Source organism: Felis catus, chromosome D2 (assembly GCF_018350175.1).
Source record: "Felis catus isolate Fca126 chromosome D2, F.catus_Fca126_mat1.0, whole genome shotgun sequence".
Lineage (NCBI taxonomy): Eukaryota > Metazoa > Chordata > Mammalia > Carnivora > Felidae > Felis > Felis catus.
Window position 1 is genome coordinate 81,812,345 of NC_058378.1, and position 12,825 is coordinate 81,825,169.

At 49.9% G+C, this 12,825-nt stretch overlaps 1 protein-coding gene across 20 annotated transcripts in view; it reads right to left on the reverse strand.

The window, feature by feature from the left end:
* Positions 1 to 2,541: 2,541 nt before the first annotated feature.
* Positions 2,542 to 12,825, reverse strand: part of CD2H10orf90 (chromosome D2 C10orf90 homolog) — a 266,252-nt gene continuing 255,968 nt past the window's right edge. For 18 of the 20 annotated variants that reach the window (XM_045040810.1, XM_045040826.1, XM_045040812.1 and 15 more), the window contains 3 exons: positions 6,976 to 7,039; positions 3,563 to 3,662; positions 2,542 to 3,474 (listed from right to left, as the gene is read on the reverse strand). In XM_045040810.1, the coding sequence (XP_044896745.1) occupies positions 3,436 to 3,474; positions 3,563 to 3,662; positions 6,976 to 7,039 (203 nt within the window). In that variant the 3' untranslated portion in view covers positions 2,542 to 3,435. Of the gene's footprint in view, positions 3,475 to 3,562; positions 3,683 to 6,975; positions 7,040 to 12,825 lie in introns of those variants that run through there. The other 2 variants (XM_045040809.1, XM_045040813.1) reach the window with 2 other exon arrangements.

Consider the following 12,825-nt stretch of genomic DNA (forward strand, 5'->3'; position numbering starts at 1 on the left):
CCAGAACAGATTTGATCACTGAAGATACAAAGGTAGATGCTACTTAGAATTTCAAAACCATTAAAGTCTTTCCTGAGGTCTGATTTTAATAAGAGAACCCAGAAAGTGAGCAACCCATTCTGAGAGAAATAGCAGGGATGGCTGTTATGATTCAAGCCTTTACACCCATATTTATTATAACATGATTGTGTTTCCATTATAACCTTATTAGAACAGAAAGGAAATGCTGGATATCTGAAATTTACTCATCAGCGTTACAAGACAAACAAAAACAAGAGGAAAAAAAATTCAGTTCAGCGGAAACCGGGACGTTTTTATGTAGCCTTGTCCTGAGCTGGCTGTCCAGAGAAAAGATCAGCTCCAGCCAGACATTACAAATTCCTCAGAATTACCCAGAACTCCACCTCAGGCTGCTTAGTTAAGAAGTGTCCTCAGAAATACCTCATTCAATGGCATTCGATCCCAAGTTGACTTTTACTTATTGTGTGTATGTATGTGTGTGTGTGTGTTTATATACATTATATGTTTAAATATATATATATATATATATATATATTTTTTTTTTTATTTATTTTGAGAGAGAGCAAGCAGGGGAGGGGCAGAGAGAGAGAGGGAGACAGAATCCCAAGCAGGCTCTGCACCATCAGCTCAGAGTCGGAGGTGGGGCTCAAGCTTACAAACGTAAGATCATAACCTGAGCCCAAGTCAAGAGCCAGACACTTAACCGACTGAGCCTCCCAGGTGCCCCAAACTTACTGTTTACATTTTAAGACTTGGCATCAGGTTTGCAGAGGGGGTAAGCTCTTCATGGGCAACTTTTGGAAGGTGGATCCATCTAGGAACTCTGAGATACTTGGTTGTTAGGTGACATAAACCCAGTTCTTAGAAAGTGTCGGAGAACAGTCTAGAAGTGGTTGGACCCTGAATTTAAATTTTTGGCTAGGAAAAGCTTGGGAGACTCTCTGAAGATATTAAAGGAAAATAAGAAAAGGTGTGGCAGGATCTTTACCTGAGAAAGACTGTCCTGAACTAATGTAGATTTGACCTAAACTATTTAAAAGAGCACTAAATGTGAATAGAAATTCAGTGTACCATCTTGGAAGTTCAAGGAAGCCGGAATTAACCTCAAGGGTAAGCATCAACCACACTGTTGAAATTGTTTCTAAGGGGGAGAAGAGCTTGAGAGAAAAAGTAAGCTTGCGAAGCATCCTCTTTGTAGGACTGACTGTTGCTGCGGCAACCCACAAAGTTAACGGTCTTTCCGACACACCTTAGCGCCAAGCTGAGGCATGATGGATGGGAAAGAACAACTCACGGCCCCTGCGCCCAAGGTCTCCACTTCTGCATCCACGTGAAAGGACACACTCGGGGTATGCTTGCTTCGGGTCGGGCACGCTTCGCTTCCGAGCACCTTATTCCCACGGATGACTCCGTTCCCATAACGACCGCGAGGAGGTGACGTTTCTCCGTTTTATAGGTGAGGAAACTGAGGCTGGGCTAAGGAATGTGCTGGGCCAGCGTTTGCCTCTGTCCTCTTGCCCTGGCGAAGCTGCCCTTCTTGCCTGCTCCGTTGAAGTGAATCTGGGCCCTGTGTTTTCCCTCTGCTCGCGGGCACAACGCTAAGCTTTGTCGGTAAAGGAGACTGAGACACTGTGGGAGAGAAGGGTGCCGCCTTCTAGTCCTGGGGCAGTTTGCTCAGCGGGCTCCTGTGGGTCAGGCTGCGGCTGCTTCCCCAGCATCCCCCCCCCAGGCAGTACCAGAGCAAAGTAACATGGCTCCCTGTGCATCTTAGAGATCCGGCTTCTGGAAAGTTCCAGAGGGAGGATTTCCAACCAGATCCATCAGCAGGGCATCGCAGGAACGCCTGTCACCTGCGGAGCCACAATCATCCCTCTGCATCCTATCTGCTCCTTCCAGGACACTGTCGCTGCCACCTGCACACTTCGAGTTCCCTTGACGTCTCACTCACCAATCCCTCGTTACTCCTGTCCCGTTATGGTAAACGGTTGTGGACATCATGCTTCCCCGTCCGAGTTGCCATGTGGTTTCTCTCTCCTGACTGGATCCAGACCGACACCCTTGCCTAAGGGCACAGACCGGGGAGCAGTGCAGCCAAGACCTGAATCCGGAGTCTTCTCCTGACCATGTTGTTCGATCGTCTCCAGCTGGTGGGTTCTGATACAATGCCCCCAAAGGACAAAGCACCAATTCATCCCGGAGGGCAGGGCAGAGGGGACGATGTCAGGAGAGAATCTGGGGTTTTTAAGCAGCTTTCTGGCAGATACAGAAATGAAAGGCGTTCCAGAAAAAGGGATGGTCTATGCAATATTGGAGGAGGGGTGGGGACAGGGGTGCCGGCAGGGCCTGGCTTCTCCCAAGCCTGCTCTCTGGGGACGACCTTCCTCCCCCGGGCATCAGGAAGCACGGGGCTCCTGACCTGGGCGCTGGGGTCGTTAGAGGAGCAGGTCAGAGGCCATTTCTCACCGAGTGTCATCCATAGAGGCTGCTCGGTTTATAAAGCAGAATACACAACAGCGATACTTTAATTTTTGTAATAACTGCATTTATTTCCATCTTTGATAAAAACTAGTTAGGTTCTTAACTCCCCGAACACACATTTATAAATATTGAACAATGTCAATCGTTGGAAGGACAGACGGCAGAGCTGGAGCCATCGGGCCATTTTTGGCGACCCGGCCGGCTTTTGTTTTGGGAGGAGGGGAGCTTTGTGGTAAACACTGAGGTCACCTATAATTTTTTTCCCACCAATTCTGCTCTCCTGGCTTCTGTGGAAACAGAGTCTTTTTCTAGAGGAGGACTCAGAGCAGGGTGGGGTAGTGAGGGTGCCCTGGCCACCCCAGGTCACAGAGGAGCAGGCTGCGTGCCCCCTGGCCTCTGGCAGAGTGCCCACTGCCTTCCAAGGTCAGCTTCTAGCATTCTGTGGCCCACACAGCCAGGGAATTTTGAAGAATAATGGGTGCTAACCTGGAGTTTGCAGAACTGGCAAAAGTTGGGATCGATACTTAAAAAGTGATAGATTTAGGTCCCAAAATTTGATTAACAAATAACAAAACCAATAACCCCCCGGGATCTAGGCCCATGTGAACGGATAAGACCTCCCCACCCCCCCCCGGTGGGATTTGGCTGAAACTCCAAATCTAAAAGTAAGTTCCAAAGTGGAAAAATGAAGGGGCTGTGTCTAGAGGTTTGCATCCCACCGGTCACCCCTCTAGAGTCTGGGGACCCATTTCCTCAAGGGTTACTGTTCTTGTGTGGTTTGGGTAAGCAATTCAGGAAGCTAGGTTTTCCTTTCTGAAAAAAAAATCCAAAATAAAATAAGTTTTCATTTCATGAAGATGATGCTACGTTTAATGGCTGATCCAGCGTTTGAAGTCATCTCGGGTCCAGGTAGGGGGTCAGCAGGGCGGCCTGTGTTTAGACCGCGTTCCTTTGAAGCAGCTGGTCCAGTAATTGCTAGGGAAGCAGGAGACAAACATGTTAAGTTCAGGTTCAGCATCTGTGAGCCACGCACACATCACACCTGCTGGGGCCAGGCCATTACCTTTTTGAAGACTTCAGCACGGAGTCTGTTACTCTGTAAGATCACTCTTTTCTTTTGTTCTTCTTTTTTCCTTTTAACTTCCGGCAAGTTATTATAGATTCTGAAACAGATTCAGAAAACCTGTGGAATGGTAGCAAGACAACGTGTGCCTGTGGGGGAGCTGTGTCCTGTCTTGTCGGCAGGCTCTCCCTCTACAAAGAGGAGCCCAGCTGCAGAGGGGCCGTCTCGGAGCTGGGAGGCGCCCGGACCCAGCGCTGCCCTACCGGCTCTGTCTCCAGAACAGGCGGTGGAAGCTGGGACATCACCAGTGGGCAGCCCCCCGGCCCCCCGACCCGGGGTCAAAGCTGAGAAGCCAGCTGTGGGAGTGACCGTCCCTTCTTGGCCACCTCCCCCTCCCACTGTCTAAGACATGCTTGTTTAAAGCGAGAGATTCCAAACCTACTGCTTTGCCCCTCCATGTAAACTTGCCCCAGGTACCATTTTCCTGCAATTTATTTTTACCTTCCTGTGACTCAGAAACAGAGCGCTGAATACATGGAAGTAACAGGAATTGTGCTGGAATAACACACACACAAATGTGTATTTACCTCTTAACCTGATGCCTTCCTAATCAAACTGCTTCCAAATACGTCTCAGGCATACGTATTATGCTCTTGTGCTGGTGTAAAATGAGGAGTTTTCAAGGGAAGTGGGGCCCAAGAGACCTTCTTCTGGACCATTCCTTCCTACCTCCTAACGGGAGCTGTTTGCATACTGACACCAAACAATATTTCTGCGAGAATCCACAGACACAGTAGAGCGGCTGCGCCTGGGCTTTTGGGTTTTGCTAGATACATGGCACGTGGGTCAACACCTTTTTGTCATGTTCTTTCATGTCTGAAAGCCAGACAAAATTTGTTTAATCGGTTCCACTGTTAAAATAGTAATTAACGAAGTATAAAAATATTAATGATGACAAAATTAGCAGGTGACGTTATCTTGGTTTCTGAGCACCGGGCTGACCACCTGACGTGAATGTTCTCAATCGTCACAACAGTCGAGAGAGGCACGCAGTGTCCTGCTTCCATAGGAATGAGAAACCCGAGCCCCAGCGAGGCCGGGAGACTCGTGTAAAGTCCGTCAGCTGGAGGACGGGCTGGGCTTCGAACCTTGGTCTGTCCATCCCCACACAGCACTGTCCCCCGACCAGGTAGCAGAAAACGTCTCGAAAAGCTTATGCCGTTGACACGGTTTGAATGAATAAATGAACACACGGTTGCCATATCCAGGAACTATTCTAGAAAGGGCCAGGGAGAGGACTGAAAGGAATCAGTAGGCAAGTTGAACGTCCCAAAGTTCCATGGTGGAAATCCCTTCAGATGCACAGAGACCGTCTTCCTGACACCAACCATCTGAATCATGTGGGCAATTTCAGATAAAAATTCCGGGTCTCACTCCTAGGGGCCTGGATGCAGTATTTTGTTAAAAGGACTTTCTAAATAACCTACGGTATATCCATACGATGCACCCCGTGGCAGATATTTAAGTGAATGAGGAAAATCATCCATAACTGTATCTTTTGACATAGAAAGACCCCGCAGACATAAAGTGAAAAAAGGCTATGGAAAAAATATATATAATATGATGCCATTTATGGTTAAAAATTGGACAGCTGTAGGGGCGCCTGGGTGGCTCGGTCAGTTAAGCGTCCGACTTCGGCTCAGGTCATGATCTCGCGGTTTGTGAGTTCCAGCCCCGCGTCGGGCTCTGTGCTGACAGCTCGGAGCCTGGAGCCCGCTTCGGATTCTGGGTCTCCCCCTCTCTCTGCCCCTCCCCCACTTGTGCTCTGTCTCTATCAAAAATAAATAAAATGTAAAAAAAAAATTGTAAAAAATGGGTAATTGTAGATGTACAAATAAAAGTCTATTTTCAGGCACAGAAAGGACACACAGATAGCTGATAAGCGTGGGTCTCTGAAGAAAGGCCTGGGTGCAGGGACGTAATGTGGGGGGAAGACAGTTGGTCATGGGGGACTATAGTTTCATCTCCACTGTTTGAGTTTTTAAGATAAAAACTACTAACAAAGAAAACAAAAGAAAAGAAAGCTCTGGTGAGACTGAGGACTGAGGGCCAGGGTCAGAGCCCATTCAGGGCACAGAGTGAAAACCCCAGCACTGACTCCTTCCAGGGGAGGCACCTTAACCTGGCTTGTGTGTGTGTCCTCTCCGAACCTCAGTTTCCTTTTTAGTAAAACATAGGACGATCCTGTCCACCATGAGTGCCGCCTTGAGCTCTATTATTTTCATTGCAAAGCTCCATAATAGCAGTTTGGGGTTTGGAGACTGGGAGGGAGAGAGTTGGTTGAATTTTTTCACCGAATTGAAAAAGGAATACTTTTGGCCTGAGGTATACACAACCCTACACTTCTAAAACGGCAAGTCTGAAAACCCAGTGGCCCTGTAAACCCCCAGCTAGAAGGCGGTGAACCAGGTTGCTAATGGGATGGCCCCCTTTCTCCTCCCTTGCACTTTTTCACTTACAAAGGGGTTCCCTGCAGATGACCGAAGTTGGCTAATTATCACAGAAGCGGTACAGTCATGGTAAAAGCAGAAATGCTGTGCCTGGGCCGTGGTGAAACACATTCTTCCTATTTCTGTAGTTTCTCTAAGCACACTATCAGTTTGATTTAATTATTACAGCTCCTCCCAGCGCTAGATACTTTATGATAAACTGATGACATTTTACTGGCACGAACTTGGCCGACACTGCCGAGTTATAACATTTTGGTGACGAGGCCGGGGCTCAGAAAGAATGGCCCCCTTTGTGTGCAGCAGGTGGGTGAGAATTAGTAGGGGTCTAGGGCAGCAACCAGCCACACAGAACAGGGAGAGCTAGCTTGTGGACAGCGAGGCCTCCGAGCCCGCCGGGGATGGAACAGCGGGAACGCCCAGCGCGTGGCCCTCTGTGGCTTTGCGGGCTCCCACACGCCAGCGGCCTCCAAGTTTGGACTCTCTTCGGCAGGCTCCGCCACCGTCCAGGCCCTCAGGAGAAACCACCTCTGTCCTCCTCCCGAAATTACCTTCAGAGGTGCACCGCGACCGACGGCTCCTGCCCACAGGGACGATGAGAGCGTGCAGAAGCGCTCCCATTACGAGCCTGGGGATCTCTCAGAGAGCAGTTACCGGATCAGTTCAGAAGCCAAGACCCACCGCTTTCCCAAGGCTTTTCCAAGAACGGCATTAACGTTCCGAGGTGCGATTGGACAAACGCACTTCTTTCATCCAGCTTCTCAAATTCACGGCCAAGAAGACCTCAGACCTTAGAGGCAGAGCTGACAACAATGGCCGCTCTGGACGGCACTTGGATGCGTCGCCCCCCCCCCCCCCCCGCCATCTTCCCCCACAACTTCTTGACCTCCAACCACCACCAAGTACCTTTTAGATCGCAGGTGCATCTCCTTCTCCGAAATGTACCTTTCTTTGGGTTTGAACAAGTTATCTGGAAAGAAACCGAAAGATTAGTTTCAGAAGCTATGGCTATTGCACATTTCTAGAGAAACATTACAGTGGGCCCAGGACGCACTTGGTTATTGAGCCTCAGTCTAAGCCCCCACCTGTCACAAACACTGCAGGGCTCAGTGGACACTCACATACCACGAACAGACTGAAACTGACAACCAGCAGGTTGGTCTTGATGACAGTTAAACACGGGCGTGAAGTACAAGGTCAGCGTCTAACATACCTTGTAGACAGTGACTCCTTCGTGTGCTTCATCTAGCAACATTCCTAGGGTGCGGGGGGCAGTGCTACGGTGGCCCCAAAACGTGCTTCAGGGTCACCTTGGGTACGGGTGTCTGGTCATTTCACCCACAAAAGATCTCCACACTAGGTTTTTGGTACCTCTGAGGACAAGGAAGTCTCCCAGCTATCACTGGAGCATTTTGAGAGCAGGGGTTGATACTCATAAGTGGGCCCCCGCCCCTCAGGGACATTCAGCCTCTGAATCCATTCTCACGGCGGGAATACCCCTTTTCAGAGTCGGAAAGGCAACAGACAACAACATAGTAGGAACGCCTGTCTAGGGTCCTTTGAGAAAGTGCACAGTGACTGAGAATCACTATGAGTCTGGAATGTTTTCAGTGTAAATACATATTACTAATTACAATGAGGTTTGTAGATTAAAAGTGGTACGTATTTTACAGTTTATTTATTTTGAGAGAGAGAGCGCGTGTGCACGCAGGCGGGGCAGAAAAAGAGGGCGAGAGGGAGATCCCCAAGCAGGCTCTGCACTGTCAGCACACAGCCCAACGCAAGGCTCGAACTCACAAACCGTGAGATCGTGACCCGAGCTGAAAGCAAGAGTTGGACGCTTAACCGACTGAGCCACCCAGGTGCCCCAAAAGTAGTATGTATGTTTTCAAAACAGTGTATATGTACCTTTTTGCAATAACTTAAATCCCCACGATGCTCTCCACCCTATGGATTAACCAAGAGTCGGTCACGCAAAAATACTCTTGGGGTACGTGTTACATGGGGTTACAGCTGAGAAGCTGCCACGCTTTCTGAAACACCTAGACAGTGACCAGTTTACCCCTTCCATTGAGCAAAGCAGGCGCACGACACAGCATCCTAGCTAAGTGTCACACAGTTGAAAGGGGCTCCTTGGGATCCCCAGCAAAGACCCCATGTGTCTCTATTAATCTCCACGTGGCTCTATCCCCTCACTCAGTAGAGCCACGCAAGACTTCTTGGGCTTACAGAATTTTCCATGAATATACACGAAGGGGGTGGGTAAAGAGAGGGATGCTAACAAATTTGTCCCCTCTGGAGAAAGAAAACACTGGTACTGATTTACAAGTTGGAAACAACACAGTGGCTGAGCTTGTAGTCTGTCTGGTTACTCAACGCAGAAGAAAAAATGGCACCATTGCTAAACTTCAAAGGGAAGACTCAGAGAAGAAATACGAGAGGGGTCAAAACAATCAGAAGAATGTTCCCAGCTAGAGGGAAATGTCCCCAGTGTTTGGAAAGGTATGAGAAAGGAGCAGCCAACATCACCGCGAAGATCTCCAGGGTGCCTCCCAGCAGCCCACACTTGGCCTTCGCTCCAGGTAGGACCAGGCCAGAGTGGAGAGCCTCAGACACAACCTAATCACTTTCCCAAGGAAATGGGGTGGCACCTCAAGGTGGGCACTTATGCGCTTGGCTGAGCACTTGTATGACTGGTTGAAGACTCCCACTCAGGCGAGGAGAAGGAACCTCTACAAAAAATTAGCCCCAAACCTGGATTAGCGCTCGCTCAGGAGCCGCTCAAGAGTAGAGGGAGGTCAACCCAGACAGACAGACGGACAGACAGACAGTGTTCCAAGGGAATACGAATACAAATTGGAGCTGTGACTTTTTTTTTTTACAATCTTAATCCAATTGTACGCCGTCTCCTCTGGGAAATCAGATTTTTTTTTTTTTTTTTTAAGGTTTGTTTCTTTAGAGCACCTGATACCACAATGGAGCTTTGGTTTTGTTTCCAAGAGGAAACAAAAGCAAATGCGAGCTCCTTGGCACCTCCGCTGTTTTGTTTTCTGAACTCTTCGTGGCCTGCTGTGCCTCAGCGGAAATTTGAATTCGGGGCCCGGCAGCCCCGTTGGGTACAAAAAACAAGCCCAAGAGGGCGCGCCCCAGCTGGTGGGCTCCACCCACGCTTTGGGAAAGTGTCTGCTCCTCGGCTGCTGACTTGAGTTTTCTTAACAGCACCAAACACATCGGATGAACGGTGAGACCTTTTGTTCTGGTGGGGAGGGAAGAGAGAGGCGGCAGGTCTATGCCCCTGGAGGAAGTTGTGTGAAATAAAACAAGGGTGTCGCTAATGGCTCCCAACCTCACCGGGGCGAACAGAGCCCGGCCTGGCACTTTGAGAGCCGTGTGTCACATCCGAGGGGTCCACGTTGTTATTTATAGCAGGACCGCTAGGGTTCACTGGACGCCTTCCAACCTGATCTCCCCTGACCTGCACACCAACCCTGTGACATGCGCGTGATTTTTTTGTGCTTTAGCGTCCGGGTAATCGGACTTCAAAGAGCTGGGTTTCAGCCCGAATCAGTCCAGCCCCGTCCACACAGGCTCTTGACCTCAGAACACTGCTGCTAATTCGTACTGCAGAATCCACATTTTGGGGCATGCTGATGAGTGCCAGTTCCCTTCCCATGAGATGCACCCAAACTTCGTTTCTCTTATCCTCCTTCCTCCTACATCTAATGAGCAACTCCTACGTCACCAGGGAAGGCTCAGAAGAAAACAAAAGTAGGTAGGATCCTGCCACCATGAATTTCATTTGTGGAGGGGGGAGGCCAGATAATTTACAAACTGACCACAAAGAATCAGGCAAGTGCTCTGATGGCCACATGGTAGAGGGGGGCCGGGGCGGTCGGGAGGGCCCCTCGGGGGAGGAGGTATTTAAACCACAACCCAAATGACCACAAGACCAGCAGTGGGGAGGCCTGGTGGGAACCAAAGAGGGAGGGAGGAGGGCACGAGGTGCGAGGCGACGTCAGGCCAGTGGCTGGCCCAAGATCAAAGACAGCAACATTCTCCCCCCAGGTCACCCTTGACAACCACCAGGGGGCTTTGACCACGATGCCCGCGCGTGGGCATTGGAAACGTGAACCCCAAGCTCCAGGTGATGCTAACGTGCACACAAACTGGGAGGCATCCACACTGTGCTCTGCAGGCCTGTTTTTAGGAGCTTTTTCTCCACAGTGAGAGAGACAGAGAGCCACGTGGGATTCACACAGGAGATCCGACGTGTGTTGTTAGGAGACGACCGGTGGCTGTTCATACACAAACCGGGTGGAGGAGGTACAAACAGGCCGAAGGGAGGCAGATCAGGCACCTGGGGGGGATCCTGGAGACGGCGGTGCTCCCGGGGCCGGGAAGCAGGTGGTCTCCAGCCTCAGGGACGCTGCCCATGTGCAAAGTGAGGTACAAAGAGAGGAATCAGGGTGATGCCCAGGCTGTGCGCTGGACTGGCCGTTCATGTGATGACTGTTACTGCTTTCACCTCTTCGGCGCTCTGGTGAGACACCCGGGGAACCAAGCCCAGGGTGAGAGCCAGATAAATGAGGCCTTTAGGGGCCAGAACCGAGGGTCTGTGTGGGGTCCAGGGCTCTGGGGGAGACCTCCGAGCAGCAGACAGCTAAGCCGAATCTTGAAAAAGGAAGAGCTGCCCCCAACGGTGGAGAGGAATGAGGCAGCCCCACTGGGACCCGCCTGCAGCCAGAGATGGTTTTACAAGGACAGGTGCAGGGGACCCGTCTGGGACCTCATTTCAGGGAATAGAAACCATCCTGCGGGAGCTTTGCTCAAAAATACAGCGAAATCGCATCTATCCGTTCTCTTGGAATGAAAATTCTGCCTTTATGAAATTAAAGTGACGGGCGAGAACAATTTTCAGCCTGCTTACTGGTCTTTTATGGATTTTCCTTGAAGCTTTGTTGTTGTAACTCACTGATACAGAGGAAAGAAAACCATGGCTGTAGTCCCTTCTCATTAACATTCAAATCGAGGAAGTTTGGGGTTTGTTTTCAGTTTTTGCAATAAAATGACTAAGGTAAATTGCCCATTTCTGTATTTCTAGAAAGTCGCGCCTGCGCCCCGCCTCCCCCCCCCCCACTCCCAATCTCTTGTGTCTGGCTCATTACCGTAACCGAGCCATAGGGCCTGTGTTGATCATTTAATTTGCAAGGCCAGACATGCTTCAGCCCTTGCCGGTTTCAAAGTCAGCCAATAACCAGCTACCAAGATTTTGGTGCTTCGGAGGCTGCTCTGGGAGAGCAGCTGAGTAAAAGCTGAGCCCCGATACCCCGTCAATCTCTATAAATACCTGTGGGTGTTTATTACAGCCCTCACCTCCTACATGTGAACACACACACATACACACACACACATACACACACACACACACAGATGGGTGGACTCCACATTCAGGGGGCTGACGGTATTGCCAGGAGGCAGCAAGGATCACCCAGACGCCAGCAGATTGGTTGTTTATGGGGCCGAGGTTCTTCTTCCTCCGCGCACAGAGCCCTTATCTACCGCTCTGATTGCGAAGCTTCATTTTCCCTATTGAACAAGTAATCTAAATGATAATCAAGTTCACACTGGATTTATTACTACGATGCCCTCCCAGAAGCTCATTTTCTGCAGCCACCCTGAGCACTTTGAAGAATCCTTCAGGCACTTGCTTCCCCTATCCTAGAAACACCGAAACCAAGGGATGCCTGTCGGAGAGAATCCAGCAGGGAGCCAACAAACCACTTTGGAGTGTAGACACCAAGTCTACACCTCTCAGAATCTTCTATTAGAGACAGGGCCTCCCAAAAGGAATGAAAATGGGGTGTGTTTGGGGGGAACATCTCTGAGGATGTTCTCTAAAAAAAAGGCCCCCCAAGTCTCGTGTTCTGAGATCACAAGGCTGCTCATCTTGCCAGTGAGCTGTTCAGAGCCAATGAACAGCCGAGCATCCGGCCGCTGGAATAAGCACATGGTGGTTTTCAAGAGTTGAATCTCGTTACTTGCGCCTCATTTCTATTCAGCTCCCTTCAATGGGACCTCGAATCTGCTTGACAGAGGCAACAGCAAAGGGGTCTCGCTTGGACTAATTAGCCCTCCAGAAATTAAATGATACACATCACACCGGACAAAGGCAAGCGGAAAGACTCTTAGGCCGCTTGCTTCCGAAGTGCCCTTGAGATGATGAAGTCTTGGGCTGGATAACCGTTTCCCATTTTTCTCAGATCTGTTCAAGCCTTCGGTGGAATCCTGCTCTGAATGACAGCTCCACACTGTGAACAGCCTGCTCGGAAGGTGGTGGACGCGGCCCAGATGCTGGCATTTAAGTGAAAGTGATGCTCGTCCCAATCACCACCCGGCCACACAACAGAGAGGCTGCTATCAAAGTGTGCGAGTGTAGTGAGGCTCTCAGATCCTTCTGGCGAAGGCATACAACATTCAGAAATGAAAAATAAACCAGAGGTCTCCGGGGATCATCCATTTCTCTTTGCAGGCTCAGGGTGAGAAGCAGAGTACGAAGCCTCCTGGTTAGAGAAGTCTCACTCGTTCTCTTCATGGAAGGCTCAGCTCCGGCACAGAGATTCACCCCCGAGTTCAGAGCCGGAGTGCGGGGATGGCGCGGTGATGAGAAGGGCTCACCAAGAACGCAGGCGGATCTCCGTAACTGAACTCTTTTTTTTTTTTAAGTTTCTTTTCTTTTCTTTCTTTTTTTTGAAAGAG